Genomic DNA, 21263 nt, shown 5'->3' on the forward strand with positions numbered 1-21263 from the left:
CGTGTGAAATCTACAACGACTCTTAAACAACCGAAACTGTTGATGTTGATAACAAATTTTCAAAGATATTACAGATTGTCTCGTCAATAGAGAGGACGTCTCCACATTGTGAACTTGATAGGAATGATGATCGAAACTTGGAAGATATTCGCTCGATTCGAAACACACGCCTCGAAAGTTACCGTCCGGATGACGTCCGTGACCTTGTGCACTGCCGGCGTCTCAGCCTGAGTTCGGGGTGAACATGTGTAATGTATGTGCAGACAGCATACGTGTACACCCGACCAGCGCCCGAGATGAATTCACCGAGATGCAGGTAGAAATAATGAGGGAAGAAGAAGGCGCAGAAAGTAAAAGGAGAAAAAGAAAAAATCGAAAACAGTACGGAAAAAATGCATCCGAACGAGGGAGAAGATAGATGTAACGGAGCGGTGGGGATCTATAGCCGGCTCTACTGGGGGAGGTATGGATGAGAGGGGAGGGGAGCTGGTAGATTCGAAACGAGTGTGCGTGGCTGCATCATCATCTGCATCTGCATCCTTCACTCACTCACGTATGCAGCATGCACTCTGTCATTAATATCATCATAATCATCGTCGGCATAATAATATCAGAAACCGAAAGACCGACGCCCTCTGCTCTGCTGCGACGACGCAAAACGACGACACGCGAAAACGTTTTTTTCTTATTAGACGAACGACCCCGGGGAATCGTAATCATCATCTGATCAGCAAATTCGAACACGTCTCGCCAGAACTTGGCCTATGCGCTCCAATATCCTCCTAGGTCACGGGTCGTTGTTCTTCTTTGCTCAAAGGATATGTTTGTCTATATTCTTTACTCTCTCACACTAAGATAGTACTGTACTATTCTTCAGCCGAGAATGCAAAAGCATAGCCCTAGCCAAGAACAAGAATAATATTTTACAGAATTTCATCCTCTATCTATCTCCCTTTACTCTAAAAGTATTTTCCATCTATAACATCGACGAAGAGAGAGAAATAGCCCTAGCCAAGAACCAAATTTATTATAATATACCTTAGTATTTAAACGAAGAGGTAGAACTAAATAATATGAAAATACAGTTCATTCCCTATCTGTCTCCCTTTACTCTTGAGGAGTATTTCTCTGCTAAAACAACCAACAAAGATGGGGAATAACCTCAACTTTACTATACACGTGAAACACTTGCAGATAATGGGGTTTAATGGCACATTGCATCTTCCATTTCCACCCACTCATCTTCTCCATCCTGTGAATGCTTTGCTAAGAGCCAGAACAGAAAAATCACTCATTCAGATAAGGTATGTGTGTGTGTGTGTGTGTGTGTGTGTGTGTGTGTGTGCGTGTGAATGTCTGTGAGAGAAGATGATGGTAGTTAGGTTAGAGTAAGAGTGAGGGACTATGTAGAAAATAAAAAGGAGTGGCAGGAATGAGGAATAAAGTGAGATAGATACTCCATGATCGAAGATGCCAGAGTAAGAAAAATATATCTTGGAAAAAGATTGAAGAGCCAACGTTTATAATACGATAGTTTCTCCATTAAAGTTCCCCATTGCGCCTTCTAATCGATATCTTGCCATGCTAAGCGTGCACATTATCGCAATAAAAATCCGCCTCTTCAAGTGCATTGATCTCTATCCACTGCACTGTGATTTAGGTGAGCCAAGTGCATTGTGCATTGTGCATATATGTACCTGCATCTTAACGCATTGTCAGATGCAGTCATCTGGTAGGTTTTATACCAGGCTTATGCAAAAATATTATTTTATACTGGATTTGCACATAATTCTGCCATATTTATTGATTCATCAAGATAAAGTGACCAATGAAGAAATTTAAGTTTATATTCATTATTTTATATTTCTATTGTTAATAATCATCAAGCTGGAGAATTAACGCGAACTTGAATTTGATACAGAACTGGTGCGGAAAATAAAAGAATATTCTTTATTATTTATCCCCAACAGACTCTTAACCTATGTGCTCATACGTATGAGGAATTTGAATACAAATAAAGGATTTTGAATATATTTCAATTTTCATTGTGAAAAATATTCATCAAACTTTAAGAATTAATGGGATTGTGCGGAAAAATCTGAAAACTCAAATTTATTTCTTTTTGTTTCTGAGTTTACTTGAATATACTCGATAGGATTCCAATCTATCTATCTAGGAGTTACCAATCTTCAAGACAGCTTTAAATTTTCGCGGTTTTTGAACGATATAACAGATATATAATTCAATAAGGATTAAAAGCACCATAGATAGTGAACACAGTAACGTGATTTATCGCCTCCTTCTCGACCAATGATTGGTCTCTAATGCTTAAATCGTGCTCCAATCCAATCCAGTTTGACAAAATCGTGTCCCTTAACGTATCCACTCTAGTTACAATCATTTCTTGACGTGCAAGACCAGTGAGCGCGGCTACAGCTGACAGTTATTGAGTGCATAAAGCAAATATACTGAGGCAAGAATTGACCAAGCTAACCGGAAGACTATTGGCCTAGATCAAGTCTCCTTATCGCAGTCTCAGTTATTTTTTCGCAATTAATTGTAACAACTCTGTTAAAAAGCCATTGTACGATAAGAGACAAGAGTTTCGCATTCTACTTCAATAATAAATTTGAAAACTACTGTAACACAGCATGCAACACTGTCTTGGACATAAGTCACAGTTATCAAGCCATAAAAAGTTCCGATGCTCAATCGTATAGCAACTGTTGCATTCCGAACGCAATCAATGTTTTTAAACTTTTTTGTAGATATATAAAAGAGTTGCAAAAAAAATATTTTGCATATCGTCTAGACGATGTTAGATTGAACATTGGAAAAATTTGTAGGATATTTCAAGGCGTAAGGGTATCTTGGTAACTCTATTCAAGATAAAACACTATCTATTTACAATAAGAATATTTTTGATAGAGTGAATTTAGAAAAATAATGTATAGCAAATTAAATGTGTATGGAATTATAATTAGTTAATTAATAATCAAAATAAATTAATATCTACATCATGGAGAAGGAAGAAAGTGAAGGAATAAAAGATGATTAATAATATTTCCACGATGTTCAAATGATTCAATTCTCTCTCGAATATATATTATGGTTTAATTGAATTTTGTATTTTTTAAATTCTTTAGCAGTATTGTTTCATGATATCAATACCTACTTTAAAATTCTCTTGCAAATCGTCTAGACAATGTTAGATTGAACATGGAGAAATTTGTAAGATATTTCAAGGCGTAAGTGTATCTTGGCAACTCAGGTATAATACCTGAGTATACATTATAGCCTACCTGAGGAATAATGTACTCATCGAAAAAGAATAATCTAACGAATAAAGAGGTTGAAAGAGCATCAAAACTGATTTTTTATTGTTTCTATAAAATGTTGATCCATGATAAGAACTTTCGAGTTCACTGGTATGAGTGACAATGACGTCATCAACTTATCTAACTCGAGTAAATTAGATGAGATATTACATTTTTTGTTAGGGCTACCCTCTTAATTATAAAAAGTATATAACTCCATAATTCATTATATTATAGTGAATTCACTCACTCGAAAAATACATAAATGTTGGAACATGTTGTGAGAGAAATTTGTTGAAAAGAAAAGGGGACTTTCTCATTTTTATTTCTTGATAAATGAGATATTCACGATATAAGTACATTTTGGTGTATAAGTACTCTATGTGATCAGAGATGAACTGTACTGCATATTATTGGAGATGAAAAATAAGTTTAAATAACAATAGAAATAACCTATCTTAGAGAATTGATCACTATGTTTTATGGATAATTAGACTTTGTGTAGAATTGTGGCGGATGGGATCGTGACCATTGAGCTTTGCATGATTGAGACCGAGGAAGTAAGCAAACAAACTCCTTCAATCGAGCTTCTGTTGCCAACATAGCCACAAAAACTAATCTCAACGATTCAGACAAAAAGAGCACGTTTCTTGTCTGGAAAGAGAATATCTTTTCAAATTGCTGCCATATTAGAAGCTTTCCAAAGAAGGAAATTATAGAAAGGAGTTGTTCATAGTATAATTCACGCGGCAGCGATGCCACAGAGAATTATAGAGAGCTCCCCATTTGCTACCCAGCTTTTCTGTTCCGGCATTGTGATTACAGTGAGTTCTGTAACTTGGAAAATACTTCAGATACTGTCTGATGGGGGTTTGAAACGCAATCCAGTGTGAAAGACAGAGCCCGGTATTAAGTAGTCACCTTTGTGACTTTTAAATGATACCAAATCATGGTTATCGGAGAAGAGGTGAGAGCCACTCACTGCCAAATAACATACAATGTGGTGCCGTATGATTTTCTCGGTTTCAATACACTGATAAGGATCCTATAGGGATTTCTGGGATAAATTAGAAGAATTTATGAATTCCATGCTACTTCGGGCTCGCAACATATCATGTATTTGTCTAAACCACTCGAAAACTTCCATTTTTATATAATATATATTATTTTTTCCTCTTTCCTTTGTCCATTCTCTTCCATTGTCCATATTTGTCCTCTCCTTCATCTACTTACTATTGTTCATGACACTTCAAATCATATTGATCTTGAAAGTCTCACTATCAAATATTTCTCTCGCCATAATAATTTTACAATAAAGTAGAATCAAACTTACCAAATTTACAAATCCAAAATAATATGAAAACCCAATAAGAATTATTCCAAGTAACAGCCCTGTCATTTTACTTGGAATAGCACAACTCCAGTCAACGACGTTTACATCATCCAGTTGAGCATTGTTGTGTATTATTGCAATATAAGTCATCAGTGCAGTATTGATCAACTGATCAGTGCGTAAACAATATATTATTGGTGAGAGAGGCTCTCTCCTCTGCGATAGATGGCTGATGGCGTTGTTCAAAATTGGAAGTTGTTATTCATGTTTCATGGTCTAAAGACTAAATTGAATTGCAATGTTCAGAATGCTAAATGTTTGTATGTACAATTAGTATGCGTGCGCGCACTGCAATTGAACAATGGTGGGTGGTTGGTGGTGACGGTGGGTATCCCAGGCACAATAGTTTGGCTCCACTCGAAATTACTACTCAATACTTTCTATTATTCCTGACGTCCCTTTCTGCAATCACGGTGCCAATTTAAACGCGAAATTATTAATTAAATTCATACATCATTGGCCGACATTCTCGGCTGCTCCTCTCGATAAACAAAACAAATTTCAAATCAACATCGCACCGAATTTCAATTTCAATTGGCGTCGTGTCCAGCTGGCAGCGAATAACTCACGCATCACTCAATAATAATGATTCCCGGCAACTAAACTATGAAATCATTGGATTCATTCATGGTTGCTGCTCTTTGATATATTGGCAACTGTATTTTTTGTTAAGGGGGAGCTCGACAGATTTTGTTCACAATCGTCGATATTCGGTATTCTATTTTGTCGTTCCTTTTAACCATTGACCAAGAATATTTGGAGTGCAAATTGAGTAGATAGACTCTACTGAATCTACAAAACTGACAAAACAGGAAAATCTTTTCCATACAGTAAACAAGAGCATCTTGAAAATTGTTGAACTGGCTGTGTAAGAATTTCCAGAGACGAATTTGGAAAAACTCTTTCCTGAGAAATAATAGTCAAAAAAATTTTATGTTTATAAATTGAGATCTTAATATTAATTGGCGTTAATCGTAAATCGGCTAGTGGTTTTCAATTTATCAATAAATCTTATTATTTTTTCAACTCACCACTTGCTGAGAATGAGATCCAGAAATATTAGAGAATCTTCCTCCCAGTTGTAGGAATTTGCAAGCATAGGCAATTGATGCTGGTGCTAGTTGGTTGAAATTGGGGGAAAACTTCCAATTTTCCAAAAATGCTTCTTGGACATTTCTATATTGGCAATGAGAATAATCTATGTCTAAGAAATCTATGTTCATAAGCCTATCAGGATGGTAGTGAAATGGGTAATCAAATATTGATTAGAACCGATTAAAAAAAGCGGGATAATTACCTTCTTGGACATAGCGAGTTTCTACAAAGAGTTTAATGCATCCATGCATGGAGGCGTGCAAATTGCTGTCATTCATCCCCGTCCCGTTAACCTACAACTGACATCCACTCTGAATAATTCGATAAGCTCTCTCACTCGCACAGCTGAAGAGTGCATCCTTATCTTTCTGTCAAGTGTGAGCGATTTGGTTACAAGCTAGTTTCTGAAAAAGTAGCTTATTTTTAGAGAAGTCAATTTGAATTATTGCCTACATTGTGCCTGTGCAGGTAGGTCGGCATCGGCGATGTTAGGGTGTAGGCGGTCATCTCAGTGTCTTCGGGTTTGAACGCTTCGAAAAAGTTTCAAAAGTCACATGAAAGTCAAGTAGAGAGGGGTAAACCAAGGTCAAATTTTCGACGGCCGTCAGTAGTGTTCCTTCGATTTGGACGTAGGTTGTTACTGAACACTAACAATTCGCAAACACAAACACTGTTGAAATATAGAGAAAAATTGCCCGAATTAGCAAAAATAAATTGTGACCACGGAAACAAACTCACTCGCCCTCTCCACTGATAACACAGCTGCACTCCGACCGACGACTAACTGCATTCGAGTGCAGTTAAAAGTGCATTCATGACCGTCTCAATGCAACTCTCAACGGGAGAGATAAAGGCCAACTTGCATCATTGCACAACCAAGTGCATTTATGAACGCTTATCGCTATAATAATAAAAACAATGACATAGGGGCCTAGTTAGATCGGTTTAGGTTAGTAGGTGAATTGTTGATTATGCGCTGTAGGCTAACTAGCCCACTGATAACAAACCATTCAGACGGCTTCATACTTTCAATTAAATTTTTTATCGTAACTAAAATCCTCCAAAAATTCTCTTTCGAGATTTCAATATGAGAAAAATTTGTCATAACAAAAATGTAGCAAGAAGTAGTATTTAAACAAGGATGGTATTATAGCTATACACTATTTACACTATTCTTGGTATTTAAAAACTTTTGGAAATATGAATGAAAGTGTTTCTGAAGCATAGCTGATTTTTCATGACGAGAATAGCTCAGTTATCAATAATTACTCAATATTGGGATTGATATAGGTAACGTCTGCAATTAAATTATTATAGATAAGGAGAAGAACATATTTTCGAATTTCATAGGAACACAATTTATTAGCCTGCTGAAGACAACCTGCTAATTTGAGATTTCAAATTTATTTGGACGTTTGTCAATTAAAAATAAATAAATTAGGAAGGAAGATCACTGTGTCAGTTATTTGATAGAATAGAGTGAAGTTTTCAATGATATCAAAAGTAATAGAATAGAATTTATAATTTTCCTGTACATTAGCTATCATATTATATAACTGATGAATGTCTTAGATGAGTATGGACGACTGAATGGACGAGTAAATAATTCTTTGAAAGTTATCCCTCATTCTGAAAGTTATACCTCACTCTGAAAGTTTATTTCTTACATGAAGCGATGTCTCTCCTCTCATGCAAGCTATTAGCAATATTGAAATAATGATGATCATTCCAATCATCCTAAATATTACGAGTATACTTCGAATCTCATATCTGATTCGGAATACAGTGGAAAGTTAAGCCCTGCACAAACACATCGATTTTTGTTCGTACGATATTTAGTGGTCCTTATGAATTCTATAAGATTAAACGGAACTTGACGAACGTCATCTGTTTGAAATCATCTGTTCAATATAGAATTTATAAGGACGGGAAAATATCGTACGAACAAAACTTGATGTTTGTGTAGCTAGCCTTACATCTGAATCAGGATAATGTAAGGAAAAACTGGAACCAAGAACATTCTTTGAGCTAGGCAAAATGATAGGAGATTCATTATTTTCATCTCTCCGGAAGCATGTTCAGCCTAGGCCGCATGTTTCAACGAGAGTTATTTTTTTATCTTACTATAGTTAATTATAGTGAGGGGTAATGCGATGGGGATGTGCGAGTTGCTTTGTGAGAGACTGAGCGCAGAACAGCTATTTCCCCTCTGCGACAAAGACAGATACAGATCTGCTCAAAGAATTGCCAAAGAGCTGAGTTCAGGCTTCGAAACCGGTAGTCGACGAATCAGTTTCAGAAAAACAAAGAGACTAGAACAAATGTGCCCGTTACGGCCCTATTGTTTTTTGTCATTGGGTGACGCGCATATTTTGAATACGTTAATTTTCTCACGTTCACTTCCCTTGATAATTACCTGCACCTTTCAATTTTTTCTTCTTCATTGCTCAACGGTATTCAATCAGCCCTCATAGAAACGCGGCTGCAGAACTCCTCTTTCTCGCATCCCATCTCGCTTCCCAATCAAACAAGTTACTCAGACACTTCACGTTACTGTTTTCAATTAATTTTTTATACTGATATCAGATAGCTGTACTTGAGAACTCGACATGCACTCAACAATGGAAGGGAGATTTTCGAATAACACTCATCATCAACTGTCAAAATATATTAAAAATTCAGAGATGAAGTCCTTATGTTTCCGGATGTATGCTACCCTTTAATGGTGTAATTTTTTCTAGGATGAAACAATGTAAGATACATTGTGCAGATTTTATGTGAACTCTGGTTGAGATTGGAGAAGTATGAGGGCAAAAACTAGTCCAGTATTCATTTGATATGAATTTCAATACACAGCAGTTGTTTTGATGGTTGAAACTGTTCAATGTATAGAAGATTGCGAAGAGTTGAAGTTTGGAATTAATCAGTGATAGCATTTTCAAAAGCCTTCGAGTATGATAGAGAATTGACACTTGAGACTTGATTGAATAAACACTTTTATCCAAATAAATAATCATAAATAAAATTAAGGCTGGAATGATTGAAAATGAAGCGTATATTATCAATAAATAGATCCAATTACCTATGGCTCTGAATCATGGACTTTGACTAAGGAAGACCAACATAATTAAAGTGTATTTGAACGAAAGGTGCTTAGAAAAGTGTACGGTCCTGTTAAAGAAGGAGAAGAGTGGAGAAAGAGAACCAATGCTGAACTTGAACTATTAATAAAAGGCCGTAGTATAGTACGCTTCATAAAGGCACAGAGATTAAGGTGGTTCGGACATATTTATAGGATGGATGAAACCAGAATGCCAAAAATAGTGCTTAAAGAGAAGCTTCACTCGAGAAGAAAACAAGGCAGACCAAGAATACGATGGGAAGATGAGATAAGGGATGATTTGATAAGGATGGGTTATAGAGGATGGAGAGGATTTATAATGGATAGAAACGTTTGGAGGAATGTTGTGGAGGAGGCCAAAGCCCACAATGGGCTGTAGAGCTATATCAAAAAAAAAGATCCAATTCCAAAGCGTTATACAGGAATTGGTGAGTCAACTGGGATAAGAACTAGATATTACTGACTAGATAGTCTTGACGATTTAATGAATATTATGCGGATAGACATTTGCAGACTAAGGAATATTTTTAACTTTGAAGGTTAATAGTTTAAATAACTTAAATCCTTTCGGTTTTACTGTCTTATTAAAATTTTATATAAATAAACGTATCAAGAACGGAATTGGATTTTTAAGAGTAAACCCTGTTTTTTGAACTCAAAGAATGATATAATTTAATAATTATTGTATTGAAACATAGTAGAGTATATCTTTCTATATTTCAGTAGTTATTCCAAGTACTTTTTCAAACCAACGAGAAATAATTCAACTCACGACTTCAAATATAATTACAGGATAAGGTACACATAAACTGTAGCTCCTTCAAACCTTTATGCATAACGTTCAGCTCCAGCAAAAGCTTAAGAAAAATAACTCATGCAAATGAGAATTGTTGATAGTTCATTGAGACCATCACATAACGGATTATTTATTTACGGCTTCAATAAAAAATCAGATTCAACCGCCACAACTAAACAAACGCTAGAGCTGTCCTTAACGACCTCGAAACAATAATAGTAAAGGGTGGTACATTTTGAGGTCATCGATTTCCGGGGTAATGCAGGAAGAGGGAGAGCAAAAAACCGCCAGGTCGTCTTTTCTGAGAAAGCATCCCAGGAAGAGAAGAGGAGATGATAGTGGGAGAGAAATGAAGAGACTGAGGGTTGCTTATAAGAATAGAAGGGTGCTGGATAATTGCTGGTGAAGATGGAAACAGAAAGGGGTAAGAGAGAGAGAGATTTATAAGAAGAGGAGCAGACGAACGATGGAGACGGTAGATGTTATATGTTTGCAGGTGCGTATGGAGAACCGGTATCTTCACGTTTTGTTTTATGTCGAGCCGAACAGTTTTGCTTTGCCTTGAGGTTCGCGCTCTGTGCCATGGGAAAATTAAACAGGACCAAACTACAGAACTCATCTGGAACGCCTAGGCCTATTTATTTTCTTTGGCCCAGAAGACCTCCGGGTCTCTAATTAACACTTTTCAGCCTCCTAAGGACCCTAACAGGACCCTCTTCATTTTTAAAACAATCAAAACCTACCTGAACAGCTTGCTAACCAATGTTGGATAACCCCTTGATAATTTATTGTCAACTAGTTCTAGATGATGGATTTGTGATCAGTCTGACAAGTCACTTGAAATGTTTACAGTGTTCATCACTTTAAATGGGAGATATGAATCACATGACCATGAGCAATGTTTCCTAAAGGTCTTGATAACTTATTTGATTTCTTTCTTTGTGGAAGTTTTTTTATATTTGAATACATCATTCATACAACCGTATTACTTCCATCATCTCATATTATTTTTCCATTGTGAAAGGAGTCGATATTGAATTCATTTTTTATAAAAAATGTAGCAATTTTTACTACTCTTATCAAGATCTTGGGATGAATTTTCAATACTTTTTATCAATAGTACTATATGGTAAAACATCTTTGTATACATTAACGTGGTACAGTAATGCACACTAAAAAAGTAAATTTTATGAGAATAACGTTAGATTTTCATTCAAATTGATTAATCATTCATTTAATCTTGATGGAAATATTGATAAAGATGAAGAATTAAATTGGCCATTTAAATGACACAAGAATAGTATCTTTAATCCCTTCAGAATAGTGACTGAAGAGTATCTAAACCAGAAAGTCAAATCGGGAATGAAATTGTGGAGAGTTTGTCGATCCCTAAACAAAAAACTCGAACCATCAGGTATCAGCTTCCCTCGAGGGTTGGAAAAGTAGCTTGGCAAAAGTGGCTAAACCAATTTCATGAGCACAAGGTTTAAAAAAAGGGGAAGAGAACGGTCACACCGGTTAAATACTTTTAAAGTGAAGTCGGTTGTTATCCCAACATCCCAACTGTTGCACGTTGACATAAAAGTGTTTGAACAAATAGAATAAAAAGCAGAATGTTCAATGGGGGAACCTGGGGATTTGAGAGAAACAGCTATTCAAAAACCACTGAGTAAACACGTACTCAGGCAGCAGGATGATTTGGAAACTTTATGTAGAGACTGATGATTTTTCATCAGTTATTGCCTCACACATTCTATCAGTGAGCACTTATTAAATAATGTAGTTGAATGAGCTGTGGTATTTTTGCTTCAGGCATTCACCTTCATAACATAACTGAACAAGTAATTCTACAATACTTTTATACTAGAATATTAAAAAATTATGTCAGTAATGTTTCTTTTATTATTTTGATGAAGAGATTAGAAAATCAAATAATGCAATATCACGACCGATTATTATTATACTCCATCCTTCAATTGCATTTCATAAAACATGCCGATTTAGATGTTTTGATCATTCAATATATCTTTATTATTATCGTAGGATTCTCAATTCATATTCAGCTATGAATTTCAGTTTATTTTCGTTATTACAAGCAAAAAAAAAAAAAAAATGAAATCCAATTTGAGATTTAGATGAGAGGTAGCAGGCGATAAACTTTATCCAACATAAACTTTATCCAACAGAGTCTGAACTTCACTTCATGATTTCAAAAAACATGCAGAATTTCAAAAAAGGTAAACTCGTACTTATTAGTAATAGTACTTATTACTCGCTATTATTTTTGTAAGTGATACAGTAATTCATATTTACTTCATGCTCATAATTATGATTATATGATTTATAGCATTCCATTTACTTGTTCAACATTCAAGTTTCTACTTTCATCAAATATTCGAATCATTGTTGAGTACATTGTATTATTTTCTCAAATACCTATTCCATTTATTCGATAGAGCTAATAATAAATATCTGACTATGCTCTTTATAACCTTAAAACTATGATTTTTATATACGAACTGTTTTGAGAATAAGTTCATCCGCTAGCCTGATATTCGATAATAGAGATAGGAAGAGAAGAGCAATCTCAAACTCATCTAAGATTTCACAGTTCTTCTGTTAAAATTTGACGTAAAGTTTCATTTTTTTGGAATTCTACCAACTTGCAATTATAATAATGATTATTCAAGGAATAGAGTGATCTAGAAAGGGACAGAAAAGTACCTCACTATAAAATCATGCAAAAATGTTGAAAGATACACTACAGAAGTGAATAGAGTCCAACTCACTCGTTGCAGGGTTGACCAACATTCTTCGAGGGTGCGATCAGATATCACACTGTTGGACCGATTCTGTGACATCACCCAGCAGTCACCACCATCATCACATCACACCGTCGCCAATGATCCAAATTACAGGAGAAAGCACAAGAAAACAAACATAACAGAATATCTGAGTTAGTTACCAGTCCCATTCAGCACAATTCAATACAGAACCCTCAAGAAAAAATACTGTGAAATATGCCAACAAGCTTATTCTATGAGTATGGTAATAATAATATCATCAGGCATTATTCCAAAAGCTCACTGTTCTGGACAGATTGTGAAGAAGTTTTACCAGAAATATCTCACTACCAATCTACTAATGCGAAGGTTTCACAAATAGCACATTCTAGCAAAGGATATTAATTTACTCACAAAATATATTTTTCTGCCTTTGTGATTCATTTCTTCTTAGAAATAACTGTGATTAGGAAATATTTTATTGAGATTAGAACATGATTTCTCATCAAAATGTGAAAGGATAGGCATAAATTGTCATTCTTCTATTCCAATAAAATCCGATTGAAGAAAATAATTTCTGTATCTTGAAAACAACATAACAGTGACGTGTGGAAATAATTTTGTTATTCCAAACAGTGACTTCATACTAGTGTTATATCCTTTATTTTCCATGTTAGGAGGCCTACACTCTAATAATTGGAAATCATGTCTGACTTCGCGAATTCTTCAACTCAAATACTAGAATAATGTACTGAAAATGAAATTTATTTTATTGAAGAAACTAGTACTCTTATCTGATAGAGGGAAATGCATTGTATTACAAGAGGCTCACTCTTTCATGGTAGAAACACAATTGAACCAATCAATATCATCACTTTACGTGTCTAGTTTGTTATTGGAGATGGAATATAGCACAATTCAGGAGAAAACTATTCTATAATGAACAAGTTTAGTTCGTGAACTCATGGAAAAATGAATTTAGAATTGATAGAACGTAGGCGTACCATGTGCGCCTGTGCGACTGGCAAGAAAAATATACTGTAGATCTATCAAGTACTGAAAACAAAAAATGATTGATTGTTATGAAATAAAGATCAATCATTCCCTTAAATCTTTTATTGTAAAGGGCTACAATGCCGACTTGCATTATTGTTGATGATAGTACAATAGTTATGGTATTTGGTGATTGTATGTACGATTCATCTACAGTATTATTTCAATATCTGGGGAGAAGGAAATATAGTGGTATATAGATTTTAATTTTGAAATTTTCATAGTTAACATAATGTACTCGTCAGTTTCATCAGTGGTTCACTTTCAAGTGAAAGATGTTGACGGCTTCTGAGCCACGTGGAGACTGCGACCTAAGATGCAGTCAGCGCTCTCTGTGAGCATTTTGGAGAAAAAGAGGGGAAGAATATTAAAAGGAAGGGATGACTCATGGTCATGCGCAGTGCACCTTACAGGGTTGCAAACGCTAATCAATCTTTCAAGGAAAAATCCCTCAGATCCTGGAAGGGATGCTCGATTAAAAAGTGTGTTAACCACTGGCACGATTACAGAATTTGTAATAATTCGATATAGACAATATTCAATAAACATTTGATTGAAAATAAATATGGCAATAATGTCTCAATCACATTACTTTTTGAACTCGATGATAGTTTCTAATGCTGCCAAGAAGTGAGGAATGAAATCTGATAAGACAAAAAATTACTGTATTATTATTGAAAAAAAAAAATCTTAAACAATTTAGGCACACATAATTATTATAACGTACATGAAAAGTGAGTTGTGTATATAAGTAAATCAATATAATATAAGTAGTATTATATAATTAAACAATTGAATTTTGTTCGTGATTATGAAATTGTTCAACATGAAAGAAGAACCCAAAGCACAGGAATTCACAGTTATTTCGGGATTAGAAGTTTTCGATTATTATTATTTACCAATATGAGTTCCATTAAACGTTCCACAATCGTATAATTTATTATTTTAAAATGATTATCATTCCTATTAAGAATATTGCATATGAATCATTGAAAACTTTCCACATAGAGATGGACTATCATAAAACTCGATAATATATTATGATAATATTAGTCAATGAGCTCCAGTCATGAATTCACATATCGCGGTCAGATCCAACAATCGGATACGAGAGATATAGGTGCCACTCTGCTACTTAGTCTAAATGATTAGAAGTTGAATTATAAATATGAAATGAGCGGAACATTGTAGGCCTATTCTGAGAAATATTCTCCCAACAGTTTGATGTTTTAATGATGCATTTTCAAATCAGAGTGAAGATCACAATAGAATTGAGTGCAAAATGTTAACAACATGATGGAAACGGTATGAACATTACTCAAGGGGACATGAAAATTCGATGTAGTTGTACACATTACAAGATTGGATATAGATACGGCGCTTCATGGCAGTAGCCCGTTCAAATTTGAAGTAGAATTTCAATAGATTCTGATAGTAATTCATTAAAATATTTCATTTTTACTTATGATATTAATTTAGGGTACTTATTCTGTTTCGGTTACAAATACTTTTTGATGAATTTCAAGTTCAATTTATAGTGGATTTATATTCACTAATGAAACAACTATCAAAAAATCCCCACAATATCGGTTTGATAATTTATTCGGCACAGACAAAATCAAATGAACTTTTCACCGTAAACATGCGTCATTCGCGGAATAGAATTTTTTGAATGGTAAGGGAAATTGGATAATGCATTTACAGTACTAATTGGAGCTCAAAAATAACTTATACAACATTCAATCAATATTTTCAATCATTTTAGCACAAGTTTCAAGTTAGTTTGAAACCGCTGATGTTGTTCTATGAGAATGAGTTACATCCAGGACTGGGGAGAATATTTCATCACAATAAGTGTTAAATTAACAAATTCGTATTCGAACTCCTAACTTGACTCTAACGAGGTAATTTTTCTCAATAGAATAATAATAATAGAATAGAATAATAGATTCAATAAAAGAGAAGTGCAGCTTTCAACAACTTACGTTGTAATAATTGTTTCATGTAAGATTTTGTTGTTGATTATACAGAAAGATGAAAAAACAAGTCACTTTATTGGCCAAGTATTAGTAAAACAGACTATAAATCTTGCGGATATTTCAAAATGATTTGTTATTGACATATATAGTTACAGTATCAACTCACAAGCCGTACTTTTGCCCGCGGGCGGCAAATGTTTCAGAACCAAGGCGTAGCAGGAATAAGAAGTTCTACTCAAGTTTCACATTGATATATACTAAGTTCAGTTAGCTGTTACGTTCGAAATTGAAAAAAGGTTGTTGTCAGAAATAAGTAGAATTTGAAATCCGTATTTTCCATACATAGATAGAAATTGGAAAAATATGTAATTTTGATATTTGTCATTTTGATAACTCATTCTACAGTTAGCATTTCATTAAAAATGAATCATGCTGGGAATCCAGTCAAGTTATCAGTAACACACACGTGAAATAGATAGTGAGTTGGTCAATTTCGCGATTCTCACTTGAAAAAAGGTTTCACATCACTTCAATTTTAGTTGTATTTATAGTAGCGTAGTAGATATGATTGGGAAATACTATATCTTAGATTCAACCTAATAATTACAACAATCTTGTATTCAACTAAGGGGTGAATAGACTTCATAGTGAAGGGTTGAAAGCTAGCAAAAAGCGAAACGAGAAAGGTACCTGATTGAAGAAAACACTCGGCCACCACTCAGTAAAGAAGGTGCTACTTTACCTGCAGCTCGTTGACGAGTTTCTCGGTCATCATCATTTTAGGGTCGGCTAGCACGAGGCTGTTGCAGGCGTTTCCTACCGGCGAGGCCAGCGGGTCGGAAGCCTGTTGCGGCTGCTGCGGCTGCGGTTGCTGCTGCTGCGGCTCAGGCGTCGCTACCTGCTGCTGGTTTTGCGACGGCTGTTGTTGGGCTTGTTGCTGTTGTGGTTGGCTCTGTTGTTGGGATTGTTGCTGTTGTTGGGCCTGAGCCTGAGCCTGGTTCTGAAGGTGCAGCGGCGTGTTGGCAGCCGAGCCGGACGTCTGCATGTCCTGCTGCTGGGACGACGGTGACGTCATATGTTGCGGCGCGTTGTTGGCAGCTGCCGTGGCCGCAGTTGCGGCTGCGGCGGGCGGCGAGGGTTGCGGTGACGCGTGCTGCGGAGGGCCCCGCTGCCAGAAGTCCGGTCCCGGATTCATTTTGAAGACAGGACGTTGGATGAGCACCGCCGCCTCTGTCGACATTTGGTCGCCGGGCGACGCTCGCAGGTCCAACGGTGTCGATATCGTGGTGGCTGTGTTTTGCGCCCGCCTTGACAAACACCCCTTGCCACCTATCTCAAGACCGATCGCGCCTGGCGCGACTTAATCCACCTAATCAAACTAACTAAATTAAACAGTACTTGGACAGTCTCGTCTGATCGCGAACACACACACACTAACGACACACACGAGGGCTTTCTCGTCGAACGGACTTCTGGCAAGGTCAGCAGCGTCGTCGACACCCCATCACCCTCGGCAAACCGGCAAACACCCGTCGCTTTCGTCGGCGCTTGATCGCGAGCACTATTAGCGCCAATCCTCCCGCTGCTGCAACACAAAACAACAACCAAACATCAGCTAGCTGCTTATCTCTGGTGCTGTGCTGCTCACTAACTCAATATTCATTTGATTCACACATGCAAACTAGGAATACGTAAATGTATCAACTAGGAACAATGACAAGTAAAATTCCACAAGGAAATGGTTCAACAAAATTTCCCCCGAAATTTTGAAGTTATTTGGGATTACATGTACCCAGCAGCTGAATTCTTCAAAATATCTTCATGGAACCAATTCAAGAAAGATCTCCCCTATAATCTAGAATTTCAAGTCGAATTTTCTATCGCAATGTACCCGGTTAAATACTCACAGAAACAACTTGAATATTTTCCTGAATTTTCTTATATTATATTTGAAATGCCGATGTACCAGCTGAGTTTTCCGAAATATCGAGAGGGAGATTAAAAAAATTCAATAATTTCCAACATCCCGAAAAATAATTATGTTCCTCATGTACCCAGCTTCATCCTCCGACATATCTTCATAGAAATTCTCTAACAAAATTTTTCATCCATTTTCCGAAAGTATCAATATGATTGTACCTAGCTATGTTCTATGTACTCAGCTTATTTCTGGGATGAAACCCTCAAGTTACCCCAGGCTGAATAAGATTCAAATGTTGATGAGGGTTATCCATTGATATTTCTATGCAAAGTTGAACTTGAGAGTATCTGTGGATAATATTTCCTATAAAATTCAAGTGAGCCAGAAAATTATGCTAAGTCGAAGTACAGAAGTATCTGGAATAAATAAAATTTGGATGAAATTTTCGAAGTCGCAGTGAGAAATTTCCTGGTGGAATGATTTTATTTACTTAGGGGATATATATCAGCTATCCGAGGATGTAGTTGTTGATAGACGATGGATAACCTACAAGTGAACGCGAAATATTTCCAAGTGCAAACAGTGTTGTTGATATGTGTGAAGGGTGAAGATGTGCTAAGTGTGCGAAGATGTTAAGAAATGGGAAGTACCGAGGTGTGCGAGGACGAAGACGCTGGAGGAAGCCGAGCAAGTCGTCGAAGGCGGAGGCGGATGCGGAGGAGGACTTGTTTCGCGTGGCGACGTCGTGGATCGACTGAAAAAGCGCGCACTTTCTTGAGGAGGCAGCGACTTGGGAAGGAAGGTAGGAAAGAAGAAGCGGCGGCGTCTGAGGACGAGGAAGAGACTTGAGGAGGACTTGAGGAGAGCGCGGCCTCTCTGGTCGCGGCACGGCGCGTACTGAGACGCCGGGCGTCGGAGGCAGCGTCTTGAGGGGTAACTTGCTTGGGGTGAAGGGGTAGAGCGTCGGCAACTTGCTTGGCTCTCTTAGAAACCCCCCTGACCCCCGCCTCCCGACCCGCCGCCTCCGAGCACTCTTAGAAAAAGCACTGCTGGCAGCCGCCCCCGCTCCGCGATATTTTCCTTACAATTTTGTGCGCCGGCGTCTGCGGCGTCTTCTCCCCTCCACGAGACGCGGCGCTAAGATTTTCCTTCCCCCACCAATTTTCCTTCTTTCTCCCCTCCGTTATTTCTTCTTCTCCCTTTTTCCTTGCAAGGGTCGCTGAAAAAATCGAATAATAATAATAAAAGGAGGGAGCCGGCTACTTCCCTGCTTCCTTCCCCTTCTTGTTGAGAGATTTTTACATCCCTTTGCTGCGTCCACCACCCTCTCTTACAGGCAGTCCTTCCACGGGGAAAAATCGCCAGAGCATCTTCCCTTTCTTCAAGCAACAATCTCCCGCCGCCGGCTGCTTCTCTGCTCCACTGTCAACCCCAGCTACTTCACACCTCACGCAAATAATATCATTCACATTCGATACTAGTTTCCATATGAACCTGATAATAGAAAGTAGTTGATCGCTTCTCAAACACTTCTTATTCTCTTCACACGAATGTAGGAATAGTTTGTAAAAGTGAATTCAAGCAATTATTTATATAATCACTGTTGTTTAATACTCTCAAGAGTGATACATGAATAATGATCAATCTTCCGGGTACAAGAACCTAGTTACAAAAGTTGATTTATTCATCAATTATATTGTTTTCTATTAAATAAAATAAATTTCAATTTCTTCCATTGGAAGAAAGAAATTGACTGTCGACAATTGACAGTTTAGCATCAGTGATTCAATAATATTCTAGAAAATGTGAAGTTAGAGAAGCCTACCAACTGAAACCTTTTAGTTTTTTTGATTTATAGATTTTTAGATTTTCATAGAGAAGATACTGAGGCATGTGAAATGCTTATTATAAGGAGAAATTTTGGTAATGCTGAATCTGTATTCATTTTTTCGAATAATTCACTCAGCTATTAATAAAGATCTGATCAAGAATAATAAAACTCTTATCAAATCAGAAAAATTGAAGGATTCAAAATATACTTTCGATCTTTGACATCTTCCTTGAATCTTGCATCCTTGTTAGACGATATTATTCTTTTCTTCCGTCAACATGGTGAAAAATCATGAAAGGGAGTGGAATAAAGGGTTGGTGTATTCAAATACGAGCACGAGGGTTGAAAAAAAGAGATTGGGGTGCGAGGAAATAAGAAGCCTCAATTACAAAAGTGACCGGGTTGACATGGGTCAAGCACTCTCACTCACTCACTCTCTTTCTCTCTCTCTCTCTCTCTCTCTCTCTCTCTCTCTTATTCTGACTGACCCTTCTCTGCTCAAGCACTCTTCAAGTTGAGATGACCTATACTATAAAGCAAAAGCATTGACCAAGGTTGAATGACATATCTTTTTTTAAGTGGCATAACTCTACATTCATTCTCCACTCAAGTGGTATGATAGCACATTATCAAGTTTTTCTCCTTTGTAAATTCCTTTTGGAAGAGTACACTTCAAAATTTGAAACTTCTCTATAAGAGAAAGAATTAGGTATTTTGATGATAAATTCGGTGATAAGGACAACAAATATGATGCTACTATGTTCATTTATTTTCGTTGTGAGTTACTTCTAGATTGTAGTATTTCAGTCTAAGTCATGTCTCTATTGTCCATGTTTCATACAGATTTTGATTCACTACCCTATTATTTGATATTTCCTCTTCAAGCAATCATCAACATTGGTACGTCCTCTAGAATTTCTCTGGAATAAATACAATTTCCCAAACTCCTGTCATCTCTATTCATTATTTCAATATTGAGTATCTTATAACAAATTAAAATTATTTCACAATTATAAATTCTTCCAAATTATTTATTTACATCTGATCCAGTAGTATTTCCCATCCCAAAATTACCTTCCTCAATCCCATCCTATCATACCTACCTTTTATCCACTTTTCCTGATACTTTTTCACCCTCTCAAGGATTGAAGGTTTTTCCAGGTCATGGATAATCATAGTTGGAAGAACTTTCAATTTTTCCCCTTTTTTTGTTTCTCAGCTCTTGATAGGTACATTATGATTGTTTTTATTTTACTTGCATATTTGTATTGTTATATTGTATCTTGTATGTTTGAATGAATAGGCTACATTTATGAGGGAAATTTTGTTAAGACTGCATCACAATATTCTGCCTTCCGATGCTAAGAAGCCTAATCCAGAAAAACATGAATTTGTAGAAGTACTATTCCAATCTCTCCCATAAATTATACTCATCACACAAAAAATGGAATTCAGTCAATGAGTGCACCCGAATATTCAATTCTGAGAAGGCTTAGCAGAAGATTTTAAACTGGAAATGTCAGTTTTCTTCATGATAAAAAAATTTTTTAGAGTTGTAATAATGTGAACATGATGATGATGAAGGAGATATAGAAAGTGTTCTAGAAACTATTCAATAGAGATAATATCATATGAGACAACTTATTCTATTTAATTTGAACTTGGTTCAGTAAGGGAAAAATTTATTTCCATGATTTCAGTCTACATAGAAATTGACAATTGAAATATTCAGAATGACATGCGAAAAGTTATGAATATTCCATATTTTGGATCGACTATGGCACTGCTTCTCTAAAGAGGAAACTATAAGATAACTGATTATCTCTCACGCTGATAAGATGGGCATCATTCTCAGAAAAAAATTGGTCAGAAACTGGAAAATTCAACTGCAACTTGAAAAAGGAGTGTGCGCACAATTCTTTCTCCAGCGTTTGTCGCCATCTAGCGGGAATCTCTTGAACTACAAAGGGTGTT

The 21263-nt window shown here is 36.4% G+C and overlaps 1 protein-coding gene across 1 annotated transcript in view; it reads right to left on the reverse strand.

Annotated features, from left to right (window-relative positions):
• The window catches only part of LOC111043827, a 152976-nt gene that overhangs the window by 98285 nt on the left and 33428 nt on the right, over positions 1-21263 (reverse strand). Inside the window, exons 3-4 of the mRNA XM_039429555.1 lie at positions 16280-17122; positions 12512-12574 (exon numbers count right to left, since the gene is read on the reverse strand). Of these exons, the coding sequence (XP_039285489.1) occupies positions 12512-12574; positions 16280-16777 (561 nt within the window). The 5' untranslated portion in view covers positions 16778-17122. The remainder of the gene's footprint in view (positions 1-12511; positions 12575-16279; positions 17123-21263) is intronic.

Source organism: Nilaparvata lugens, chromosome 1 (assembly GCF_014356525.2).
Source record: "Nilaparvata lugens isolate BPH chromosome 1, ASM1435652v1, whole genome shotgun sequence".
In the NCBI taxonomy this organism is placed as follows: Eukaryota; Metazoa; Arthropoda; class Insecta; order Hemiptera; family Delphacidae; genus Nilaparvata; species Nilaparvata lugens.